The sequence below is a fragment of the Staurois parvus genome, unplaced genomic scaffold (assembly GCF_062004578.1).
Source record: "Staurois parvus isolate SC_StPar_1 unplaced genomic scaffold, SC_StPar_1.0 ptg001098l, whole genome shotgun sequence".
Taxonomy (NCBI): Eukaryota; Metazoa; Chordata; class Amphibia; order Anura; family Ranidae; genus Staurois; species Staurois parvus.
The window spans coordinates 133,307-159,961 of NW_028318894.1; the positions used below are offsets into that span (position 1 = coordinate 133,307).

Here is a 26,655-nt window from a genome sequence, read left to right on the forward strand (position 1 = left end):
ACACTTAATATATGGTGAGATATATATATATATATATATATATATATAATTTTTTTTTTAGCGCATACCCTTATGAGATTTTGTTCACTTTGCCAAATTAATTGTTTGTATATATAATTTTTTTTGGTGGGTGTTGCTGCTGACACATAGCTTATTATTTTTAGAGATGAGCGAATCGAACCAGGCGAAGTGGAATTCGATTCGAATTTCAGGAAAAATTCGATTCGCGTCGAATCCGAATATTAGCCTACTTCGGGTGCGCGAATCGGATTTTTCCCGATCAGCCGGCAAAAGTGTCCCTGCAGAGAGCTCCGCTATTTCTGACAGTTCTCTGACAGTTCCTTCACATGTACAGCGTTTGAAACATTGTATCTATTTGTTTCCATTTAGGATACAGATGTTTTTATTCGGAAATAAATAGATACAATGTTTCAACCGCTGTACATGTGAAAGTCAGAGAACTGTCAGAAATAGAGGAACTCTGCAGATACACTTTTTGCCGGTTTGGAATTATTCTTATTTTCATCCTACTTCTTCTTCTTCTTCTTCTTCATCCTCATCCTCAGAAGAAGAAGAAGAGGATGAGGATGAAGAAGAAGAAGAAGTAAGATGAAAATAAGAAGAATTCCAAGCCGGCAAAAAGTGTATCTGCAGAATAGAGGAGCTCTGCAGATACACTTTTTGCCGGCTTGGAATTCTTCTTATTTTCATCCTACTTCTTCTTCTTCTTCTTCTTCTTCTTCCTCTTCATCCTCATCCTCTTCTTCTTCTTCTGAGGATGAGGATGAAGAAGAAGAAGAAGAAGAAGTAGGATGAAAATAAGAAGAATTCCAAGCCGGCAAAAAGTGTATCTGCAGAGCTCCGCTAAGTGTATCTGCAGAGCTCCGCTATTTCTGACAGTTCTGTGACATTCCATACAGCGGTTGAAACTCCTTCTTCTCATCCTTCTCCATCTTCTCATCCTTCTCCTTCTCCTTCTTCTCATCCTTCTCCATCTTCTCATCCTTCTCCTTCTTCTCATCCTTCTCCTTCTTCTCATCCTTCTTCTCATCCTTCTCCTTCTTCTCATCCTTCTCCTTCTCATCCTCCTCCTTCTCCTCCTTCTCATCCTTCTCCTTCTCCTCCTTCTCATCCTTCTCCTTCTCCTTCTTCTCATCCTTCTCCTTCTCCTTCTCCTTCTCCTTGTCCTTCCTCATCTCCAAGGGCATTTAAATTAAAGGTACAGTGTTCTGCACTAATTTAAAGGCTCTCTGAAGCCTAGAAACCCTTTTAATAAGTTAAATTTGTAGCGAATTAATTCGCATCGAATCGAATTTCTTCCTCAAATTCGGCGAATCAGCCGAATCGAATTTTTGAATAATTCGCTCATCTCTAATTATTTTAAATAGTGTGGCGCTTTTTCTATTTATTTTGTGAAGTAAATCATTGTAAAGATTTTATACCCAATTTTGCAGGAAAGTCTAGATCATTATTTGATCGTTTGAGACAAAAACATGGTGTGTTTGATCAATGGGATCAAACTGAGAAAGAAGCCTTTGAACTATTGAAAAGAGATCTGCAGAATGCTACTACATTGAGTACTGCTGAGTTTTGTAGTAAAATTCCTTTTGTTTTAGAAACCAATGTTTGTAACCAATAATGCAATCTCAGCAACTTTGTCACAATTAAAAGAAGGTGATCAGAAAATAATAGGTTTCTTCTCAAGAACTTTGACAAATATGGAAAAAAAACTTTGATGCACATATGAAAAAATTGTTAAGTGTTTCCTTTGCAGTCAAGGTAACTGAAAACATTGTGAGATCTAGTAAGATCATATTACAGACACCTGATTCATCACTGAAACTCCTAGAGGAAGATGGTTCAACAGAAAATTATCATGAAAATGATCCTATATGGTACAAAACACTGTCATCCAAACACATTCAGATAGATGTAACAAAAAGACATTTTCAGGAAAACATACCAACACATGTTTGTACAGCTGTAGGTGAGAAGTTTGTACCTCATGTTTTCAGCATAAGAAGTGAGAAAAGTTTTAAACCAGTATGTATTACTGCAGATCAGTACAATACTACAAGAAGTAAGTCAACACAAAAAACAGTTACGCATATTTCCAATTTTATAGAGATAAGAACAAAGGCAGTCCTTTGTCATCTCTGGGTAGATACAAAACCTTTCTTTGGTTTTGAAACCAAGGTTTTGAATCATGACCAATAATGGAGATGTAGCGTCCTGTTATATTTAAATTCACAGAACATTTGTAGAAGAATTTAGGCCATTTTAGGAAAAATAGAACACTACAAGTCAATAAGAAATGTTATAATAAAAATATGTCTTCCATGTCATGACTAGAAATGTTTGTGATTGTGATATGTGATATTAATAGATTAATGTAAGAGGATTAACCAATGTAAAATGATCAATGCCAAAATAATGATACTGCATTTCTGTTACAGGAAATGACTTAAGAGTAACTGCTAAAAGAAAACTCAAATATTTCTAAACCTTTCAGATGATAGTACATTTTCCAAAAAGGAAATCTATTCTGGAAGAAGCTTTGCAAAAATAATTCACTCATCATAGTTTTTGTTGTCTTTTTATGTTCAATAAAGTTATTTTAACTTTACAGAGCGCTAGAAGAAGACAAGAATTCTCAAGGCATCTCATAGAGGAAGAACTTATAAAACAATTGACTTTTGACTACTGATGAAATAATTCATTCGTCAGATATATTGTTTTTTTGTGTGTACATTTTATTTTGACATGATTTGTTTACCATATCAAGATGAGATCAGTTTTCACACAAACATTTACAATCACACACTATGTACTTTCAGAAGTGAAAGGGTTAAACTTTTGTTACAACAGAGTCACTCTAATTAGTCAGAACATCTGTTGTTAATTAAGCTAGAGATAAGTTTTCCTAAGGTACATATAAAAAAACTGAGACAGCTTTACATTGTTTTGTTTTTTCAAAAAATATTTTTATTAGAAGAAAGAAGGCATAACAGTGCATATACAGTTATGGAACCAAATCTGAACAAAACACAGCATGTCGCCTCCCGTTTCGCAGATGGGTCAAAGCTTAAAAAGCAATACAGATCAGAATGGTGTAAGATATTATGACAACATAATATTACAGTCCAGCAAATATACAGAGTATAGGAGATAAGCATTGAGATAGATTGTCTTCTGACCTATGAGCAGGTTTCTATATCAGGGAGTGTGAAATGTTGAGTAAGAACAGCACATGATGTAGTTTCTGTTATGTTTCGTGTGTCCATGGATTGGATATTTGAGTTAAGTGGAGTATAGCACACCTGTTTGAAGATCAATGCTCTGTATTGTTTGTGATATATAAGTGATAGGATTTGGATACAGGTGTGAACTAGAGAACGGACAGAGGGGGGTTAGTTAGAGAAGGGTATGTAGGGTAGTATAGTGGGAAAGGTAAGTGTATAGGATAGAAAGGAAGGGGAAGGAGAGAAAGAAAGAAGAGAAAAAAAAGGAGGGGAGGGCTTTGGGTAAGATAAAACGGGGAAGTAGAGTGTATACTTGTGGATAAATGGCTCACTTCATGTTGAATGAGTCGTGCTAGAAAGATAGACATATAGCTTAAGACGTGGTGTGTATGAAGACAGTCAACGGCAAAACATGGGTTAAATGTCCAAGAGGATAAGCCGTGGTGATAGACCAAGGCACGTCCAGACGTGTAGCAAGTGGTATCTTGGAATACATTGTTATATGTATATTTAAAAAAAAAACATTTGATATACATGAATGAATTGAAGTTAGGGAACATATGTTATGGTTAAATGTTGATAAGGTAATTTGAAAAGATGTATGGATTATAGAACTGTGTGCTACACATATATTTTGGAGGGAAAATATGAAACATCTATTTTTTAAGTGACATACATACTTTAAAGTATTGTGCTATAATATTACATTTATTAAGGGGATAAATTATTTGGGGAAAGGAAAGGAAAATAATAAGGGTAAAAATATTTTTATGTGATACAATACAAAAGGTTTATCAAATAATTAATTTTCCCATTATAGAATCAAGTTGAATATATGTTCAGATCAGTTATCTTAAGATCTAAAAACGCATGAATGGATACGAAAGTGACTAGAATGTGTATAAATGGATTAAGATAAGGAAAATGATTAAGATCTGATAAATCGATCATTTTGAGAGGGAAATGTTAGAAGCTTTCCTTAACCTAATATCTAATATCTGCTTATTAACAGTACTAACATAAGTATGGATGAGTTGGATCTTAATAGGATAATTGAGTTATTATATTTCTATTTGTTCTAGATTGGGAAAAGTAAGATAAATAGACTTTATATAGTCTGTGAATATATATATGTGGAGATGTACAGTATATATATATATATATATATATATATCTTGGGTTTTTTCTCTACATTCTAGCAACATGTGGTAGTAATTAGTCTAGCTATCCCTCCCCCATCTCTGTAAGCTAAAGTATCACTCAGACTCTGAGGGGAGGGAAGAAGACTAATACATCTGTTATCATTTATCATTGTGGGACTAGAAGAGAATACCAGCCCACTTTTAGGAGATGGTGGGGGCTGAATTGCTCCTTTTTTAGAGCAGAACAAAGACTTTTGGACACACACTTTTTTTGGAAGCAAGGCTAAGAGAGCCTACTTATTGACACCACACACATACACGATTACATATAATATTTATCTCAAGAACAGAACTATATTTTTGGACATTATTTAAACATTCTGTATTCCAATATTTTATTTCTAATTTTATGCAATTATTATTAAATCAATTTTTGAGTTTATGCAAGAGTTGGAAGGACTTTCTATTTTGAGCTTTTCTCACCAATACAAGTTAATAAAATATCAAGACAATACGGTATTTTACACAATGTGTAATATATATAATGATACAATGTATCTCTCTTCCATTCAAAGAGAGAAAACAAGGGGGTGGGCTTCATAGTGACTGATCACTGTGATAGCCAATCAGGGGCTGTCACAGCGATCATGTGACCCAGAATTGAGAGTTCCAGGACCCGGGGCTCTCACTGACACCCCAGTCTTTGTGCTGGGAGTGCGCCATGCGGTGTGCTCCCAGCACAAAGACAGGTACACACAGAAAAAATCCCAGGTCTGGTCTGAGAGGTCACTAATTTGCGTGCGCTCTGCATCAGGGGATTAAACCAGCGCTATGAAACCAGCCATTGATTTAAAATGGTAAATTCTGCATTTGGCCTTTAGATGGCGCTAAGTATCCTAGGAATTCTCACCATCTAATAGACAAATGTGGTATTTTCCATGTGAAATGGATGGAAACCCTTCAAGCAGCTCAGCAAAGATCCTCCTACCATTGGTCCCCCCATCCCATTCACACAGAAGGAATGGACTGTACCGGCACTTCTACCTGGGGGAGTTGTTGTTCCATTTATTAATAGACTCCTAAATGTCAGGAGACGATTATTTATTGTATTTATTATTAATACTTCCCTACCCGGCCAATTCTGACATTCCGACATGTAAAAGTCATTATTTGCTGGGAAATGACTGAGAGCCCCCAAATATTATATATAAGCAGAGACCCTGGAGAGGAACATGGTTGCTGGTACAATATTTGTCGCTCCGTATTTCTGAAGATTTTCTTTAATGTACATTTTTTAGAAAAGAAACTTTACCTAATGTTAGTGCAGCAAACACAATATAATACCGTTTTGGGGGTAAAAGATGATGTTATGCCGAGTAAATAGATACCTAACATGTCACACTTTACAATTACAAATGCCAGTGGAACGGCGCCAAACTACGGGGCCTAAATACCCCCCATAGGTGTCACTCAGGATACCAGTGTAGAGGTACACAGGAGGTCTGATGCCGGAATTATCGCTCTCACTCTGACATTTCCAGCCATACCTGTGTGGAGACACGTGTGGTGAGAACACCGTTTACAATGCGTGGTGGAATTCCGTATGTGTTAACCTTTGTGTGCAAACAAGGGGGGGGGGTGCTTTCATTTTTTTCTTTTAATTTTTTTTCTATTTTTTTACACTGTCCCAATTTATTTATTACTTTTATTGCTATCAGACAGGTTCTCTGTACTGAGACATCTGCGGTCTATTGGACCCCAGATCCCAATCTGACCATAAAAACATCCGATCAAACCAAGATCAGTTCATTCTGATGCTTTCACAAGCTGGAAATGGCTTGTTTACATCTGAGTGACTCTGGAAGTGACACAATCCTCGTTGCTTCTACATCCACGGGGGTTCCTTTATCCAGATTACAGCTCACCTCCTCATAGATTGTTAATAGGTTGGTCTGACAAGAACGATCTTTTCCCATAAATCCATGCTGGTTACTACTAATGATACTATGTTCATCAGCAAATTCTTGGGTATGGTCCCTTATCATCCCTCCAATAGTTTACAAACTATTGATGTTAGGCTGACTGGCTTGGAGCTTCCAGATATGTATCTCGGTCCTTTCTGGAATACTGGAACCACGTTAGATATTCACCAATCCGCTGCCACCATTCCGGTCAGTAAGCTTTCCTAAATATGTGGAATGACTGTCTATCAATAACCTGGCTACATTCTTTGAGGACTCTCAGGTGCAAGCCATCTGGTCCTGGTGATTCATTCACATTTAGTTTTTTTTTAGACCTTCTAGTCTTTTGTAAGGGGCCACTACACTGACCACTGATAAAAGGGAATCCTTCCCCAATTGGTCACAAAATGTAAGGGACCACTACACTGACCACTGATAAAAGGGGAATCCTTCTCCAATTGGTAACAAAATGTAAGGGGCCACTACATTGACCACTGATAAAAGGGAATCTTCCAATTGGTCACAAAATTTAAGGGACCACTACACTGACCACTGATAAAAGGGGTTCCTTCTTCCATTGGTCACCAATGTAAGGGACCATTACACTGACCATTGATATTATTATTATTATTATTATTATACAGTATTTATAAAGCGCCAATAGTTCGCTCAGCGCTGTACATTACAAAGGGGGACAGAACATGTGACAGAACAATTCCAATACAATGCAAAACATGAGGGGATCGAGGGCCCTGCTCTTTCAAGCTTACAATCTAGGAGGGAGGGGATGGTGGCACAGGAGGAGATAGCTGTGGGGGATGGAGTGGTAGGAAGAGTGGAGGAGGTCGGCAAGTTAGCAGGGGGCGGGGTAGGCTTCCCTGAAGAGATGGGTTTTCAGGGTGCGCCTAAAGGAGAGGAGAGTAGGTGATAATCTGATGGGTTGGGGCAGGGAGTTCCAGAGGATGGGCGACACCCTGGAGAAGTCCTGGAGGCGGGCATGGGAGGAGGAGACCAGGGAACTAGAGAGAAGGAGGTCTTGTGAGGAGCGGAGTGTGCGTGCTGGGCGGTACTTGGATATTAGGTCAGTGATGTAGTTCGGGGCAGTATGGTGGACAGCTTTGTACGTCAGCGTTAGGATTTTGAATTTGATCCGTTGCGCAATCGGAAGCCAGTGGAGGGATTGGCAGAGGGGGGTGGCGGAAACGGAGCGGTTGGAAAGGTGAATGAGTCTGGCAGCCGTATTCAGGATGGACTGAAGCGGGGATAGCCAGCGGCGAGTCAGGCCAGTGAGGAGGGAGTTGCAGTAGTCGAGTCGTGATATGATGAGGGAGTGGATGAGCTGTTTAGTGGTTTCTGGAGTTAGGAACGTGCGGATTTTGGCGATGTTGCGGAGGTGGAGTCTGCATGAGTTTGTTAAAGAGTGGACTTGGGGCTGGAAGGATAGGTTGGAGTCCAAAATGACACCAAGTACTCTGGCCTGCGGGGCGGGTTTGATGGTGGCGTTGTTGGACATGATGGAGAAGTCAATGGGGGGTGGTGTCCGGGCTGGAGGGAAGACAAGAAACTCGGTTTTGGAGAGGTTCAGTTTAAGGAAGTGGAGCGACATCCAGTCTGATATGTCGCTCAACAGGTGTGTGATTCGGGCGGAGACCGAGGGGGTGAGGTGGGGGGTTGAGAGATAGATTTGTGTGTCGTCGGCATAGAGGTGGTAGTTGAAGCCGTGAGAGTGTATGAGTTGGCCAAGGGAGGAGGTGTAGATGGAGAAGAGAAGGGGCCCGAGGACAGAGCCTTGAGGGACCCCAACAGAGAGGGGGAGTGAGAGGGAGGTGGTGGCATTATAGGTAACGCTGAAAGAGCGTTGTGACAGGTAGGATGAGAGCCAGGAGAGAGCAGAATCTCTGAGGCCGAGGGAGTGTAGTTTTTTGAGGAGGAGGGGGTGGTCGACTGTGTCAAAGGCCGCAGAGAGGTCAAGGAGTAGGAGCACTGAATAGTGGCCATTAGCTTTGGCGGTTAACAGGTCGTTGGAGAGTTTGAGTAAGGCAGTTTCGGTGGAGTGTAGGGGACGGAAGCCGGACTGTAGGGGATCGAGGAGGTTGTTGTCATTGAGGTGAGAGCATAGGCGGGCGTAGACTAGGCGCTCGAGGAGTTTAGATGTAAATGGGAGCAGGGAGATGGGTCTGAGGTTGTTCGGGTCATTGGGGTCCAGGGAGGGCTTTTTAAGTATGGGGGTGATGTGTGCATGTTTCAGAGGGGAAGGGAAAGTGCCGGAGGAGAGGGAGAGATTGAAGATGTGGGTGAGGGAGCGTAGGATGGAGGGGGAGGGAGGTTGTAGGAGTTGTGAGGGGATAGGGTCAAGGGGGCAGGTGGTGAGGCGGGCATCAGAGAGGATCTTGGAGACTTCTTCGATGGTAGTAAGGTCAAAGGTGCGGAGTGTTGGGGGAGCTTCAGTATGAGGAATGTAGGGTGGGGTGGGAGAGGAGGTCAGAGCAGTGGTGGGGCCGTGGGAGAGGGGTGTAGAGGGGGTAGCTGAGTGAGGGGGAAGGGGGTTGGAGGGAGTTTGAGCAGCGACGAAGTCCCTGTGGGTTATGTCGAGGGGGAGGGGGGATGAGGGGGTAGCTGTGTGAGAGGGGACGGGTTGAGAAGGCGTGTGAGTTGCGGCAATGTCCTTGCGAATTGTGTCAATCTTGTTTTTGAAATGATTGGCAATCTCAAGGGCAGTGAGTGAGGTGCTGGGTGGAGGTGGGGGTGGCGAGAGTAGAGAGTTGAAGGTGGAGAAGAGTCGGCGAGGATTGGAGGAGAGGGCCTTGATGAGGGTCAGGAAGTAGTTCTGTTTGGCAGTATGGAGGGAGGAGGTGTAGGTGTGGAAGGCAGATTTGTATCGGGTGAAGGCTTGTTGGGATTTGGTTTTGCGCCATAGTCGCTCCAGGGCACGACTGTGTCGTTTGAGGGTTTTGGTGTGATCAGTCTGCCAGGGCTGGAGCGGTCGGGGTCTGATGTTGCGTGTGGTTAAAGGCGCTAGTGAGTCAAGGGCTGTTGACAGCGCATTGTTGTAGGCGGTCATAGCCAAGTCGGGGCAGGACAGGGGGAGGATGCGGTCATGGAGTTGATCAACTGCGGAATGGAGGGAGGCAGGGTTAAGGTTGCGGAGGTTACGGCTGGTAGTAGTGTGACATTTGGAGGGGTAGGCGTTGGAGGACGAGGAGATAGAGAAGGTAATCAGGTTGTGGTCAGAGAGAGGGAAGGGGGTGTTAGTGAGGTTGTGGGGAGCGCAGCGGTTGGAGAAGACATAAGGGGGTCCTTCTCCCATTGGTCACCAATGTAAGGGACCATTACACTGACCACTGATATAAGGGGGTCCTTCTCCCATTGGTCACCAATGTAAGGGACAGCTACACGGACCACTGATATAAGGGGGTCCTTCTCCCATTGGTCACCAATGTAAGGGACCACTACACTGACCACTGATATAATGGGGTCCTCCTCCCATTGGCCACAAATGTAAGGGACCACTACACTGACCACTGATATAAGGGGTCCTTCTCCCATTGGTCACCAATTTAAGGGACCACTACACTGACCACTGATATAAGGGGTCCTTCTCCCATTGGTCACCAATGTAAGGGACCACTACACTGACCACTGATATAAGAGGGTCCTTCTCCCATTGGTCACCAATGTAAGGGACAAATACAATGACCACTTGGGATGATCTCTGGGTTTAGTTGTCGGAGAGTAGGGATGACGACAGTACAAACCAAACTTTGCCTGTTCCGGTCCCGTGTTTTGCAGGAGCCGATCATCACATATAGAAGAGACATTTCTACCACTTCTATATATAACAGCTTCCCGCTGTCACTGGTGCCTGAGGAAGACATGGATGGGTACAGCGGCCACACCTCCAGGAATCAGTGATGTCATTGGGAATCCCTGCCATGTAAGGAAGGGGGCGGGGAAAGCAGTGACATCACTGACCAAATATGGTCACTGGTCACATTTGGGTAATAAGGTCCCACCATCCCTGTCCCTTCACTTATGTAGATGATGACAGTTTAGGGAACGGTCATTGGGCTGGTGCTATTGTCGGGTACTATATACCCCATACTCATTCACATGGGGGGACGGTATATGGGGGCCCCCTGTTATTAAAGGGGGTTTCCAGAATCCAATATGACCCCCACCCACAGATCCCCACAGCCACCAGACAAGGTGCTATACCTGGGGGAATCCCCCCTGGTAAGATGACCCCCATGTTGTGGACATGTGGTCTGGTATGGATCAGGAGGGGGGGCACACTACAGCCCCCCTCTGCACTCTGTATGGTGGGCTGTATACGATATACTGCTGACCCCCGCACTCTGCACCGTTATTGAAGGGTGTGAGGTGTCACCGAGGAGCAATGTTCTATATTGAAGTTTGCCCTCATTGCACCGACACACACAATAGTTTTTGTTCAATAAATGTTTTATTATAATTTTACATTTAACAAGATTGAAGCATAAAAATCAGGAAATAGTAAAGGAAGGAATCCGATTGGTCAGGAAGATCCCTTGTCTGGAATGTGGGGGCGGAGTCATTATTATTGGTGTACAATACAATACACAACGTGTTCCATTATTATAACAAAGTATTGTAGAAAAGATCCCAACATAGAAAATGGGGGAAAGGAGGAAATAAAGGCGGATATGAAGGGGAATCTGTGTACGGGGAACACCTTAACAATCACCACCATTTTATTCTCCAGGGCCTCTGATGTCACAGAATTGATGTTTGGGGGTTTATCTCATCTTCAGGACCAAAATCTGCATTTTCCCATGTGTGCAAAATCATGCAGAAACAGCTCTGGCAGTGAGAGGGTTAATGTGGGCTAGATGGGATCCCTCTGCTGGGGTGACATTAGAGCTCCCCCTAGCTGCAGCCTGGTAATAACATTGCTGGGAGGTCTCTTCATTTCTCTGCTCCATACTTCCCGTCTTTATAGAAATGTCTCCTGACATTTGGGGGTCTATTCATAGAATGTTTGTATAGCAATTCCCTCAGTGAGAGTTCATGTCCATTCCTCCTGTGTGAATGGGGGAACCAATGTTATTAGGATCACATCTGAGCTGCTGGAATGTCTTCCATTCATGGAAAATACATTGAAAACTTCTTCTCCTGCCATCAATGGCCGACCCGGTCCCACACTTCATCCATGTCTTTGGGGGCCTCTCATCTCCTTATCAACTGTTTCTTCCATGATGAAGATCAGCCATGGAGTATATCTGAGGTGTATATCAGGGTGTGCTTCTTCCCCACATGAGAGCTGGGATGTCCAGCAACCTTCATCTAGAAGACATTTCCCGCACTCAAGGCACTAATACACCTCCAGGGTTGTGTGGGACCCCTGATATACAGGAAGGCAGGACTTCAGTGAGGAAAATTTCCCTCACTCAGGACAGGAAAGTGGCTTCTCCCCCGTGTGAGATCTCTGATGTGTGTGAAGATTGGACTTCACTGCAAAACATTTCCCACACTCAGGACAGGAATGTGGCTTCTCCCCCGTGTGAGATCTCTGATGTCTGTAAAGAGTGGACATCTGTGAAAAACATTTCCCGCACTCAGGACATGAATGCGGCTTCTCCCCCTTGTGAGATTTCTGATGTTTATGAAGAATGGATTTCCGCGCAAAACATTTTCCACACTCAAGACAGTAATATGGCTTCTCACCCGTGTGAGATCTCTGATGTCTGTGAAGACTGGACATCTGTGAAAAAAATTTCCTACACTCAGGACAGGAATATGGCTTCTCACCTGTATGAGATCTCTGATGTGTGTGCAGAAGGGACTTCAATGAAAAACATTTCCCGCACTCAGGACAGGAATACGGCTTCTCCCCCGTGTGAGATCTCTGATGTCTGTAAAGATGGGACTTCAGTGAAAAGCATTTCCCACACTCAGGACAGGAATACGGCTTCTCTCCCGTGTGAGATCTCTGATGACTATGAAGTTTGGACTTCTCTGAAAAACATTTCCCACACTCAGGACAGAAAAATAACTTCTCCCCTGTGTGAGACCTCTGATGTCTGTAAAGACTGGACTTCGCTGAAAAAAATTTCCCGCACTCAGGACAGGAATACGGCTTCTCCCCCATGTGAGATCTTTGATGTGTGTAAAGATTGGACTTCACTGAAAAACATTTCCCGCACTCAGGACAGGAATACGGCTTCTCCCCCGTGTGAGATCTTTCATGCACATTAAGATGGGATTTATGATGGAAACCCTTCCCGCACTCAGGACAGGAATACGGCTTCTCCCCCGTGTGAGATTTCTGATGTCTGCAAAGATGTGACTTCTTTGAAAAAAATTTCCCACACTCAGGACAGGAATACGGTTTCTCCCCTGTGTGACATATTTTATGCAGATTATGACCGAATTTAGAACAGAAACCCTTCCCGCACTCAGTACAGGAGAAGCTCTTCCCCGTTGGAAGGCTGGCCCGGTCCCGCACAGTCTGAGGTTCCTCAGGATACGAGGAATCCGATGGTCCATCTACACTGGGTGGTGCCGGATGGACATTGGAGGGAGCCGGGTTTTCTCCTGGACTATACTGTGTGATGTCCTCATCTTCTACTTTCCAGTCTGGAGACAAAGTGAGACAATCCTCGGAGGTTTTCCTCATCTCCCGGCCATGGACTAAAATACAAAGACAGAGGATTACTAGACAGGAGCTGATTGGTTCCCCCAAACCAGGACTCCGCCCACATCAGGCAGCTTGGTCTCTGAGGAGCTTACAATTCCACCCTCAAGGGAACTAGGAAATGGCTCCTCTGATCTCCTACCAGGTCATTTCTTTATTCATGGACCTTAGTCAGAGAGTGAGGAAACAACCAGAACTGTCTTTTATAGGAGGGACAGTGATGAGGGGATTATAGGACGAGGGTCCCCACCCCCTCTATCACTCATCGCCATCTTCCCAACACAAGAAGTACTGCACTTCCTTATTTAGTCCATGATTTAGTCATGAAGAACAGCGGGGCTGAGCCCCACCAGAGGTCAGAGAGTGAGGATCGGGGGAGAACAACCAAGATGAAGACTGCATGGATCCTGAAGACCACCATCATTGGGGTACTGACTCCTCCCTCATTAGAACTTTCTGTTTAAGGGTCCAAAGTTGGAGGATGTTATCACATTATTATCACCATGTAAAAGTCTGTGCTCCAATCACATCATCCGATATAAAATGTCCAGCTGGGAGGAAATGGGTGGAAAATAATTAAGGCGTAAAGTGAAGGAAATGCGTATTTGCTCCCCCGCTGATGTTGAATGTTCGCCCCTCACACAGAAATGATCGTTCTAACAATGGAATGTTCGCCCCTCACACAGAAATGATCGGTCTAACAATGGAATGTTCGCCCCTCACACAGAAACGATCGGTCTAACAATGGAATGTTCGTCCCTCACACAGAAACGATCGCTCTAATGGAATGTTCGCCCCTCACACAGAAACGATCGGTCTAACAATGGAATGTTCGCCCCTCACACAGAAACGATCGGTCTAACAATGGAATGTTCGCCCCTCACACAGAAACGATCGGTCTAACAATGGAATGTTCGCCCCTCACACAGAAACGATCGCTCTAACAATGGAATGTTCGCCCCTCACACAGAAACGATCGGTCTAACAATGGAATGTTCGCCCCTCACACAGAAACGATCGGTCTAACAATGGAATGTTCGTCCCTCACACAGAAACGATCGCTCTAATGGAATGTTCGCCCCTCACACAGAAACGATCGGTCTAACAATGGAATGTTCGCCCCTCACACAGAAACGATCGGTCTAACAATGGAATGTTCGCCCCTCACACAGAAACGATCGCTCTAACAATGGAATGTTCGCCCCTCACACAGAAACGATCGGTCTAACAATGGAATGTTCGCCCCTCACACAGAAATGATCGGTCTAACAATGGAATATTCGCCCCTCACACAGAAACGATCGGTCTAACAATGGAATGTTCGCCCCTCACACAGAAACGATCGGTCTAACAATGGAATGTTCGCCCCTTACACAGAAACGATCGGTCTAACAATGGAATGTTCGCCCCTCACACAGAAACGATCGGTCTAACAATGGAATGTTTGCCCCTCACACAGAAATGATCAGTCTAACAATGGAATGTTCGGTGTAACACTGAGAGACAGAATACAACAACAAATTCAGCAGAAATGCGTCTAACAAATGATGACTGATCTGCATGTTCATGAGGGAAAGAAGGATTTGATCCCCTTCACAAAACATGACTTAGTACTTGGTGGCCAATCCCTTGTTGGCAATCAGAGGTCAGACGTTTCCTGGAGTTGGCCCCCAGGTTTGCACACATCTCAGGAGGGATTTTGGCCCACTCCTCTTGGCAGATCCTCTCCAAGTCATTAAGGTTTGGTGGCTGACGTTTGGCAACTCGAACTTTCAGCTCCTCCACAGATTTTCAATCAGATGAAGGTGTGGAGACGGGCTAGGCCACTCCAGGACCTTAATGTGCTTCTTCTTGAGCCGCTCCTTTGTTGCCTTGGCCGTGTGTTTTGGGTCATTGTCATGCTGGAACACCCATCCACGACACATTTTCAATGCCTTGGCTGAGGGAAGAAGGTTCTCACCCAAGATATGATGGTACATTGCTCCGTCCATCGTCCCTTTGATGCGGTGCAGTTGTCCTGTCCCCTTAGCAGAAAGACACCCCCTGTAACGGACCGCCTAGCGGCACCACTAGCACTCCACTGGTCAGGTATCCCCAGAGCGCGGAATCTAAGCCCCAGGGTACTTGTTCACCAGGGCCCCTGATGGTGGGGATGGACTTGGAGTACCCCGAGACCAGGTCAAGACTACTGAGCACACCCGTCAGTGGTAGGGGTGTTCGCCAGGGGCTCCAACAGGGGAGAGCCTGATATGAGGAGGTCGGGTGACCCCGATGGGATGGATGGATGGCTGAGCAAGTGCGAAGTCAGACAGGCTGAGTCGGTAACAGAGAGGACAGTACTGTACAAGACAGTGGGCAGAGAATCGTAGGGTCACACGCCAGGTCAGCAACAGCAGGTCAAGAACAATCCGGGTCAACAACTTACTAGGTACAGGTTCGCAGGATACAGAATGCAGGTAAGACCAGAAGGCACTGAATGACAGCTCAGGGCCATTTAAATATCCCGCCCTGCGCTGTCATTGGTGCCACGTGCGCGCCCGCGGTCCCTACTGCGCATGCGCAAACTCACTCGCCGCGGTCGGCCAGGTCTCAGTGCCCGCATTCCGACACAGGGTGGTGCACTGCACCTGTGCCGAGCCCATCGCGACAGTGATCCCTGACACCCCCAAAGCAGAATGTTTCCACCACCATGTTTCACAGTTGGGATGGTGTTCTTGGGGTCATAGGCAGCATTCCTCCTCCTCCTCCAAACACGGCGAGTTGAGTTGATGCCAAAGAGCTGGATTTTGGTCTCCTCTGACCACAACACTTCCCACCAGTCCTCCTCGGCATCATTCAGATGTTCAGTGGCAGACTTCAGACGGGCTGGACATGTGCTTTCTTGAGCAGAGGGACCTTGCGGGCACTGCAGGATTTCAGTCCTTGTCGGCGTAGTGTGTTACCAATTGTTTTCTTGGTGACTGTGGTCCCAGCTGCCTGGAGATCATTGACAAGATCCTCACGTGTAGTTCTGGGATGATTCCTCACTGTTCTCATGATCATTGACACTCCACGAGGTGAGATCTTGCATGGTGCACCAGACCTAGGGAGACTGACACTTGTTTTGTGTTTCTTCCATTTGTGAATGATTGCACCAACTGTTGTCACCTTCTCACCAAGCTGCTTGGCCATAGTTTGGTAGCCCAGTCCAGCCTTGTGTAGGTCTACCATCTTGTCCCTGACATCCTTGGACAGCTCTTTGGTCTTTGCCATGGTGGAGAGTTTGGAATCTGATGGTTTGATTGCTCCTGTGGACAGGTGTCTTTTATACAGGTAACACAATGAGATTAGCAGCACTCCCTTTAAAAGACTGCTTCTAATCTCAGCTTGTTACCTGTATGAAAGATACCTGGGAGCCAGAAATCCTGCTGAATGATAGGGGATCAAATCCTTCTTTCCCTCATGAACATGCAGATCCGTCATCATTTGTTAGATGCATTTCTGCTGAATTTGTTGTTGTATTCTGTCTCTCAGTGTTACACCGAACATTCCATTGTTAGACCGATCATTTCTGTGTGAGGGACGAACATTGCATTGTTAGACCGATCATTTCTGTGTGAGGGGCGAACATTCCATTGTTAGACCGATCATTTCTGTGTGAGGGGCGAACATTGACCATCAGCCGAGGAGCAAATACGCATTTCCTTCACTGTATGTAATGTACAACTTATCATACGGGATACAAAAGTTAGGACTAAACAGTATTAGTTTTCTTCTATATTCATCTGGTGATCTAGCCAGTAAATCTGTTTTATAAAAACTCTGCAGCAGAATGTATCAGTTCCAGGGATGAGGCAGACCATTTACCACTGACAGGGGGCTTACAATGATCAGCTTTTATTTATTCTTGTAAAACTTTTATCCCAAAAGAAAAAAAACTGTTTGATGAAACTGAGTATGAAGTGTGAGCTGGAGTTTGGCTTCAATTAGTTACTGTTTTTATATCTGCTAGTACATCTAACACTCCCCTCCCCCCAGACTGACCATGCTGCTGTCTCCACAGTGGGGCGCTCTAATACAGAAGGTGTGTTACTGGCCAGATCACCAGGTGAAAACGGAAAAAGCCAAAGAAAAGGAATGCAGCCGCCACCTCATCCTATGTCCAGTGATAGCAGTGACATCTACTGGCCACAGTGAGACATCACAAGACAACCTAAACTTAGGGAGAAACCAAGTGAAGAACTATACAATCAGCCTGAGCCAAGTACAGCCCAGCCACAAACTAAACCCACATAGTACCTCTATTCAGGACAAGGGGGCCACACTAATAAATAGTGTAAGGATCACATCAAATTGGTGTTTAGTAATCAGAGATCACTTACAGTGGTTGTAACCCTCAGACATGGAATATAAACAAGGCATATCCCTCTACAGTGTGTACTTGTCTCAGTCCAGAGCACTAAGAGTCATTTCTTTCTGCTGTCTCCTTCCTCTGCGATCAGCATGAATCACTTCTGACAAGTCTTCCTGACACCAAGAGAAGAAATGTGAAAGGGAAGAAGCTCCAGCACACAGCCTGTGATTGACAGCCTCAGCTCTGTTCCTGTGTGAAAGTGTACCTTCCCTCCAATCATCTTTCAGAGCTCACATCACTGAGCTCTACAGAATGTGACTTTAGCTCTCTGTCTCTTTTTTTCTGACTTCTCATACAAGCTGTACACATTCTGGGCTTTGAACAGTTGTAGAGAAGAGAGTACTGCAGATAAAAAGGTGCAACATATGTAGGAGGATTTGTTTTATCTCTGTGTATCACCTGAGGCCAGTCACTTCTCTGGGTATATGGAGGGTTTACAACCACTTTAAATGTTTACTGTAGACAAGTTGCAGAGATCCCACACCGCTGCCTCCCATCTCCTGAGACTGCACTCAGTGACTTGGGTCTGAGACACTACAGACATATCCCTCCACCCGGCACAGCCAGCAGATAACAGAGCAAGGAACCCTGGGAGAATTGTTCTGTCAGAGATCTTACTAGACCCGGGCATGGGGAAGAAGATCCAAACCATATACCCCAGGTGTCTAGGTCTAGTAACACTTATGGTGAAAATCAACATTTTTCTGCCAGCTGAACCCCAGAACCTCCATAAATCCAGTCTAGATACATAAATTGTGTCTGCAGCACAGAGAAGGAAGATTATCCGAGAGAAATCCAGGAATACAGGACGGGGAACACAGCTCAGGAAAGTGACCAGGGGATTACAGGCTGATATCACCCAGTCCCCGCCCTACTCTGGACCAATCAGTGAGCAGTATGGGTGGAGGAATGGATTTAGTGTTCATGACCCACCTGTGCTGATCTCTGTAGGAGTGTCCTCCTCTATAAATGTCCCCGTTATTCCATCCTCCTCCATAGACTGCTGATCATCCCTCACATACGCCTCTTCTTCTTCTGCTTTCACCTCAAATTCTATATCGATTGGATCTCCACTCTAAATCAAGGAAATGAGAGAAAATATCATCTGTAAATATAAGGTCACATAAAAAAATCCACACATTGTCTCTACAAGTCCATGTTCTAGATGCTCCATCCCACCAACCTTGTAATAGTGAGGGATGGTGTGAACTTCCTGTGTGGAATCCCGGGAATACAGAGGACGGGGACATCTCTCTGGTGGGTTCCTGGTATTAGGTGGCTCCATCATATCCTTGTGTCCTTCTGAAAACTCCTCCATCACTCCATACTCCTCATCCTCCTCTTTATACTCTTCTTTAACATCAATATTCTCATCCCCGAGGATTCCACTCTGAAAGATATAATAAAACATTCATTGTAACAAACATGCTGTGTATAAATCACAACTACCAATAATTGTCATCATCTACCTGATGATGGTGAGGGATGGTGTGACCTTCCTGTGTGGAATCCCGGGAATACAGAGGACGGGGACATCTCTCTGGTGGGTTCCCATGACTGGATCCATCTGTAGGAAACACACACACTGACTGAATCCATTGTTTCTATGTGTTTATCAGATGATGGGGGATCTAGGTGGATCCTCCGTACTGCTCTCTCCTTTACAATAAAGTCTCCTCTTACCCGGTGATGTGAGGGGCGGCTGATTGTCCATCATGACGTCCTTGTAGAGATCCTTGTGTCCTTCTAAATATTGATGTATATCATCAACATGTGTGTATCATTATCTGTTGAAGATAAGACGTCACAGTGACTGTGGAGGAAGAGGATGGACATGACTATGGAGGAAGAGGACAGACGTGACTATGGAGGAAGAGGACGGACATGACTATGGAGAAAGAGGACGGACGTGACTATGGAGGAAGAGGACGGACATGACGGGGGTTACTGGGTATAAATAGAACATAACATCTTATTACCTCCTCTGTTGCCACGTCCACCAACATCTCCAATCTCATTCACACTACATGGCACAGCCTGCCTTTAGTCCAAATGACTTCCTGTATGTTCCTGACATCACTTCCTGTCTGTTCCTGGCATCACTTCCTGTCTGTATTCCATAGAGAAGTCCTGTCTGGGTAGTAGAAATGAGATCACCATCTTGTGGAGTTCAGAGGAACTGCAGCCCCCAGAAATGTCCCCTAATACCCATTCCTGTATTGTATCTACCTTACAGAGATATCAGGGAAGAGCCAAAATAACTAAAAAAAGTAAGAAACAATAAAACTAACTTTTATGCAACCAACTGTTTAAAAAATATATTTTACTACAGATAGAAAAGTCTTAAAGACACAGAACACAAGATAAAAACAAAGGTATACATAAAAGCAGAGAATCATCCGAGAAACCCCGCCCCATGTGACATCAATGATGTTACATTGGGCGGGGTTTCTCGGATGATGTCCACGGCTGGCCCCGCCCAAAACCTATTTAAGAACTGTCAGCTAGCCTTTTTTTCAGAAGGCTGGACGCCTCCGACAGGACCAGATTTTTCTGTTTTTTCGGGTCCCCACTGCCGTGATTGACGTTGGATCTACTTCGGGGGACATTGTTTTAATAAAGGACTTGTCAAAGACCCTGTACTGTGTTTTTTTTACACCACACTTAGTTTTTTTGTGAATGAGTCGTGGGATGATGTACCGCAGACTCATTCACGTAGGGGGGGCTGGAATCTGGGGGCCCCCTTGTTAAAGGGGGCTTCCAGATTCTGATAAGCCCCCCGCCCGCAGACCCCCACAACCACCGGCCAGGGTTGTGGGGAAGAGGCCCTTGTCCTCATCGACATGGGGACAAGGTGCTTTGGGGGGGAGCCCCCTCTGCCCCAAAGCACCCCCCCATGTTGAGGGCATGTGGCCTGGTATGGTTCAGGAGGGGGGGCGCTTGCTCGTCCCCCCCTTTCCTGACCTCCCGGGCTGCATGCTCGGATAAGGGTCTGGCATGGATATTGGGGGGTACTCCACGCTGTTTTTTTTTAAATTTTCGACGTGGAGTTCATCCTTAACATCCATACCAGACCTGAAGGGCTTGATAGGAATGGGAGGGGGGACCCCCGAAGGGCTTGGTATGGATGGGAGGGGGGACCCCCGAAGGGCTTGGTATGGATGGGAGGGGGGACCCCCGAAGGGCTTGGTATGGATGAGAGGGGGGACCCCACGCTGTTTTTTTAATTATTTATTTAATTCACGGAAATAATTTAAAATTCAGCTGTCAGTGGGAAACCCCGATGACAGCTGAAACATTCCTTCTGTCCCTGCAGAGAGCTCCGCTATTATATTTGACATTAAAAAGTATAGAGACTGCAACATTGTATCTATTTGTATCCATTCCGGATATAGATGTTTTTATTCTGATACATATAGATACAATGTTGCAACCTTTATACTTTTTAATGTCAAATATAATAGCGCAGCTCTCTGCAGGGACAGAAGGAATTACTTTGCTATTATATTTGCCGGCCGTAGACGGGGCGAAAATCAGACAATTTTGTTTACCGTTGGTGGTAACGTCGGCCCATTGAACAACCGATTTTTTGTTTTTTATTTTTTAAACGGTCAGTTTTCGCCCCATCTATGGCCTGCATTTTTTTTTCTTCTTTTTTTTATTCTTCTTTTTCATTTTCTTCTTTTTCTTGCAGGTCATGGCTCATGCACAGATTTTTTATCTGTAAAAAGATGAGCTAATTTGCTGATCATTGCCGCTAAAATCGTCCGATCTGCAAAAATCGGCCAATTTTTATCCAAATTTACTGATTAAAAAAAGTTGCAAAATCCCAAAAAATGGCTGACCAATTAACCCACTAACGGCCCGAAAATCAGCCAATTTTTTTTCCGGCCGATTTTAGACCCATCTAAAGCAGGCCATAGATGGATCTAAAATCGGCCGATTTTTCTGCCGAAAAAAAAAACAAACGATTTTCAGGCCGTTAGTGGGTTAATTGGTCGGCCGTTTTTCTGGATTTTGGCACATTTTTTTTTATCAGTAAATTTGGAAAACAAAATTTCCAACTTTACTGATAAACAAAATATGCCAAAATCCCGAAAAATGGCCGACCAATTAACCCACTAACAGAAGAGGCCCTTGTCCCCATTAACATGGGGACAAGGTGCTTTGGGGGGGAGCCCCCATGTTGAGGGCATGTGGCCTGGTATGGTTCAGGAGGGGGGGGGGGGCGCTCGCTCGTCCCCCCCCTTTCCTGACCTGCCGGGCTGCATGCTCGGATAAGGGTCAGGTATGGATTTTGGGGGGATCCCCAAGCTGTTTTTTATTTAATTTCGGTGTGGATTTACCCCTTAATATCCATACCAGACCTGAAGGGCTTGGTGTGGATGGGAGGGGGGACCCCCGGAGGGTTTGGTGTGGATGGGAGGGAGGACCCCCGGAGGGTTTGGTGTGGATGGGAGGGGGGACCCCCGGAGGGTTTGGTGTGGATGGGAGGGGGGACCCCACGCCATTTTTTATTTATTATGGTGCTGGTTTTTAAATGTAATTCTCCCTTTTTTTTCTTCACTATAGCTCAGAAATTCACCTGTCACTTCCCCCAGCTAAAAGAGAAAGTTTTCTTGGAATTTATATCCCTAAAGGAAACAATGTTTACTTTGAGTTTATTAAAAGATACAAAGTTTTCTGTAACTTCGGGGAAAGTGACTTCTAAGCTTGTGAACTATAGTGAAGAAAAAAAAGGCGGCATTTGCATTTGAAAATCAGCGCCGACATAGACTTTGTATTGCGAAAAAAATTATTAACAATTGTGTAAACCGAGGCATTATTTTCAATGGATTTTCATTCATAAACCAAAAATTACGTTCCCCGAGGCGTTGGTACACCGAGGTACGCCTGTATTAGTATTGCAATCCTTTGTATTGGGATACATAGAACCAACATACATGTGAATTGGCAACATAGCACAACATTTGTGTCACATTGGAGATATCTGCTAGTTACACTGACCTTGCCCAGGGACTTAGGATTGATTCACACCACAGAAATACAGGCTGGATTAGTGTTCAACAGCTCCGTGGATTAGTGGTTAGCACTGCTGTCTCACAACACTAGGGTTGTTGGTTTGAATCCCAACCACGGCAATGAATTTGCATGATCTCTGTGTGACTACCCTAACATACATGTACTGGTGGCAGCATCTTTGCTTTCTGTTTAAATGATCCCTAGAATGTGAATTAGAATGAGGCCTTGTCTGTTCAAACACCTTTAAAGTAGCACCTTATGTGAATGTCAAACGATGGGATGAGATAAGGGCCGGGACTAATGATTGATTGGATAATGCTGGTTTGCACTCCAACTTCTTTTGGGCAAGTTTGTCAAACATGAGAAGAGTGAGCGAAAGAAATGGATTAAAAAAAAAAATAATAATAATGGCATGGAGTCCCCCCCAAATCCATAACAGACCCTTATCTGAGCATGCAGATACCACATGCCTTCAAAGACTTATTTCCTTTGTTGAATTGCCTGCTTCGTTCACACTAGATGTGATTTAAAATTGTGCTTTTTGTTGGCAATTTCACCGTGTTTTCTGTAGATTTACCAATGAGTTTTCAATTGTTTTTTGCATTGCAATTTCTATTGTAGTCTATATGTGAAATCGCTACAAAATGCTGAAAAAGTTAGACGAGAACTACTTTTGAAATTGTGCTGCAGCAAATCGCTTACGTTAAGACACTCACATCCACATTCATTAGATTGGATATTAGGTACAATTTCAATTCCCAAATCGCACCTGAAATCGTGAACCCTGGATGTGACTTGGCATGCGATTTGCATGGCATGCAAATCGTATGCCAAGTCGCACCCTATTGTCTGCTATTAGAGCGGTCACATGGGTGCGTTTCCTACACTGATTTTTATAGTAGTACATGTACTACTTTTGTGACGATTTGCATAGATATCGGTGTCAGATGTCTTGCAAATCGTAAGGAAATCAGCATCTTCACTGTACGTCGCACAATTTCTAAATCGGCTTTGATGTGACCGCAGTGTAAGGCCTTTTTATGTTTGATTTCCTGAGTGTTTTTCTGATTTATGGGAAATGCCGCATACTAGCAAAAGTGAATTGACATTTTCAGTATTGCATGCGAGATGTGGTCATGTGACTGCCTTAACTCATGCGATAATCTGCAGTGAATTGTGCCCATAGGGCCAAGAAATATTACCAATAGGGTTCCCTTTCACATTTCTGTTCAATGTTCTGTTGTATGCTGCACAGGTACACGTCACTGTGGCTTTCTTTCTGACTCTGATTTGTGGGGCCTGTATACCAAGGGTTAATGCAGGTGGGAAGAGGATTCATCAGGTGCAAACACTTTCTCTGACCAAATGAATGGCAGTGGTGGGTGTGGCCTACCTAATATTAAGAGATGCAGTAGTGGCTGATTTTTGCCTTGTACAGGCACATTATTTCTGCATGTCCTTGTCTGTGGTGGTTTGGGGAGGAAGAGATATTGTGGTGAATTGCCCCAGGCCACACTCACGCTGTGTTTGGGGGGGGGAGAGATATTGTGGTGAATTGCCCCAGGCCACACCCACGCTGTGTTTGGGGGGGCAAGAGATATTGTGGTGAATTGCCCCAGGCCACACCCACGCTGTGTTTGGGGGGGGGAGAGATATTGTGGTGAATTGTCCCAGGCCACACTCACGCTGTGTTTGGGGGGGAAGAGATATTGTGGTGAATTGCCCCAGGCCACACTCACGCTGTGTTTGGGGGGGGGAAGAGATATTGCAGTGAATTGCCCCAGGTCACACTCACGCTGTGTGTTGATGTGGGCTGTAAATGTTTTGCATGTTCTTCCTTCTAAGGTGTGTTTGTGTGTTATTGTACAATGATTGTGTGTTTATTATCTTTGCATTGTAATACTAACACATGTCCATTGCTCTGCTCTTCCAAGTTTTCTTTATTTAGAATGAAATGCAGTTTTCAGACAAACACGGTGAGAAATGTATGTGTGGGGGATTTGGGGAGGTGGGAGGTGTTTTATTTTGGCACATATGTATTTTTATATTGATATTTCGATCTGCAGCTTGTCTTGTGAATAAGCCCAAGTGATATTAACTGTTTGTCTCCTGCTGTAACCTGTGAAAGCACAGTTCATTAGAAGTATAATCTTTTAGATTGTAAGCTCTTATGAGCAGGACCGTTCTATTTTAGCAAAATCAATCCTGTGCTTTTTTGTTTTTTTCCACACCAAGATATTGAATGTAGCTTTTTGTTGCTATCCAAATAAATGTGGAATGTGTATTTGATCAATAAACATTTGTACTATGTATTTTTTGGGGGGATTATTTCATGCTCGAGTTGTATGTTGCACATTGGCTAAATGGTTAGCACTTCCACCTGGCATTACTAGGGTTGTTGGTTCGAATCCCAGCCATGGCACCTCCTGCCTGGAGTTTGCATGTTCTCCCTGTGCCTGTTTCCTCCGGGTACTCCGGTTTCCTCCCACACTCTAAAGACATGCTGGTAGGTTAATTGGATCCTGTCAAAATTGGCCCTAGTATATGTATGAATGTAAGTTAGGGCTCTTAGTACGCCCCTTAAGGGTTATGGACTGATGTGAATTTACCACATCTATATGTAAAGCGCTGCGTAAATTGACAGCGCTATATAAGTATCTGAAATGTACTCGCACCCCTAACACTTATTGTTGTTAGCTATATAATATGCCCAAATCTTCCTTGTTAGAGCGCATATGTGCAAGTATGTCCAAACTAACAAACCAAAAGCCCCCTATTGCACCACAAGACCAAGTTATGTACCAATGAATAGGTCGTGTTCAATGTGCAGCTAGCTATTCTTCTTCTACAATCCTCTTAACTGTAAAAAATTGGGCCCCATATTTATGTTGACTTTGGGCCTTTACTGGCAAATATATATTCACCAATGTCATATACACATTATAGCTGCAAGCATACATTCACCAATGTCATATACACAGTAAAGCTGCAAGCATACATTCACCAATGTCATATACACAGTATAGCTGTAAGCATACATTCACCAATGTCATATACACAGTATAGCTGCAAGAATACATTCACCAATGTCATATACACAGTATAGCTGCAAGCATACATTCACCAATGTCATATACACAGTATAGCTGCAAGCATACATTCACCAATGTCATATACACACAGTAGAGCTGCAAGCATACATTCACCAATGTCATATACACAGTATAGCTGCAAGCATACATTCACCAATGTCATATACACAGTAAAGCTGCAAGCATACATTCACCAATGTCATATACACAGTATAGCTGCAAGCATACATTCACCAATGTCATATACACAGTAAAGCTGCAAGCATACATTCACCGATGTCATATACACAGTATAGCTGCAAGCATACATTCACCAATGTCATATACACAGTATAGCTGCAAGCATACATTCACCAATGTCATATACACAGTATAGCTTCAAGCATACAGTCACCAATGCCAAATCCACAATAGAACTGCAAACATATATTTGTGAATGTCATATACACAGTATAGCTGCAAGCATACATTCACCAATGTCATATACACAGAGCTGCAAGCATACATTCACTAATGTCATATACACAGTATAGCTTCAAGCATACAGTCACCAATGCCAAATCCACAATAGAACTGCAAACATATATTTGTGAATGTCATATACACAATGGAGCCGCATGGAAAATTGCTATGGTGCACAAATAAATGCCAAGACGGCTGTTGGAGGAGGCGCTAGAGCAGCTGTCATACCGGAAATACGTCATGACGTTGGCGGCAGGACGTTTGTACACACCTGGAAGTGGTAGTGGGGAGTGTGAGTGGATGGGAGTGTAGTTAGGAGAGTTAAGTGGTCATTTACAAGTCTATTTTTTAGTTTTGTGAATTGTTCTTTTGTGGAATTCCAGACCACATCTGGACATGGCGAGATCGCTGTTCTCCACCGAGGAGCTGATCCTCATTGGCCGGGGAAACATTATTAATAATTGTTGTATCTTCAGGAGGAAACATGTCCAATTCCTAGATCCATTGAGGTACATAGCAGAGGTTCAAGGTTCTTCCTAACTATACAGGTGGCACAGACACAAGCATACACCCAGGGCCACTGTTAGATATCATGGGGGCCCATACAGCATACCTGACAGCCCCCCACCTCCAGAGAAAATATCCAAATTATATTTATGGTAAAAATA

General features: G+C 44.1%; 1 protein-coding gene across 1 annotated transcript in view; it reads right to left on the reverse strand.

The window, feature by feature from the left end:
- Positions 1–26,655, reverse strand: part of LOC149440265 (uncharacterized) — a 206,032-nt gene that overhangs the window by 44,938 nt on the left and 134,439 nt on the right. The window contains exon 8 of the mRNA XM_089658832.1: positions 12,133–13,081. Within this exon, the coding sequence (XP_089514958.1) occupies positions 12,133–13,081 (949 nt within the window). The remainder of the gene's footprint in view (positions 1–12,132; positions 13,082–26,655) is intronic.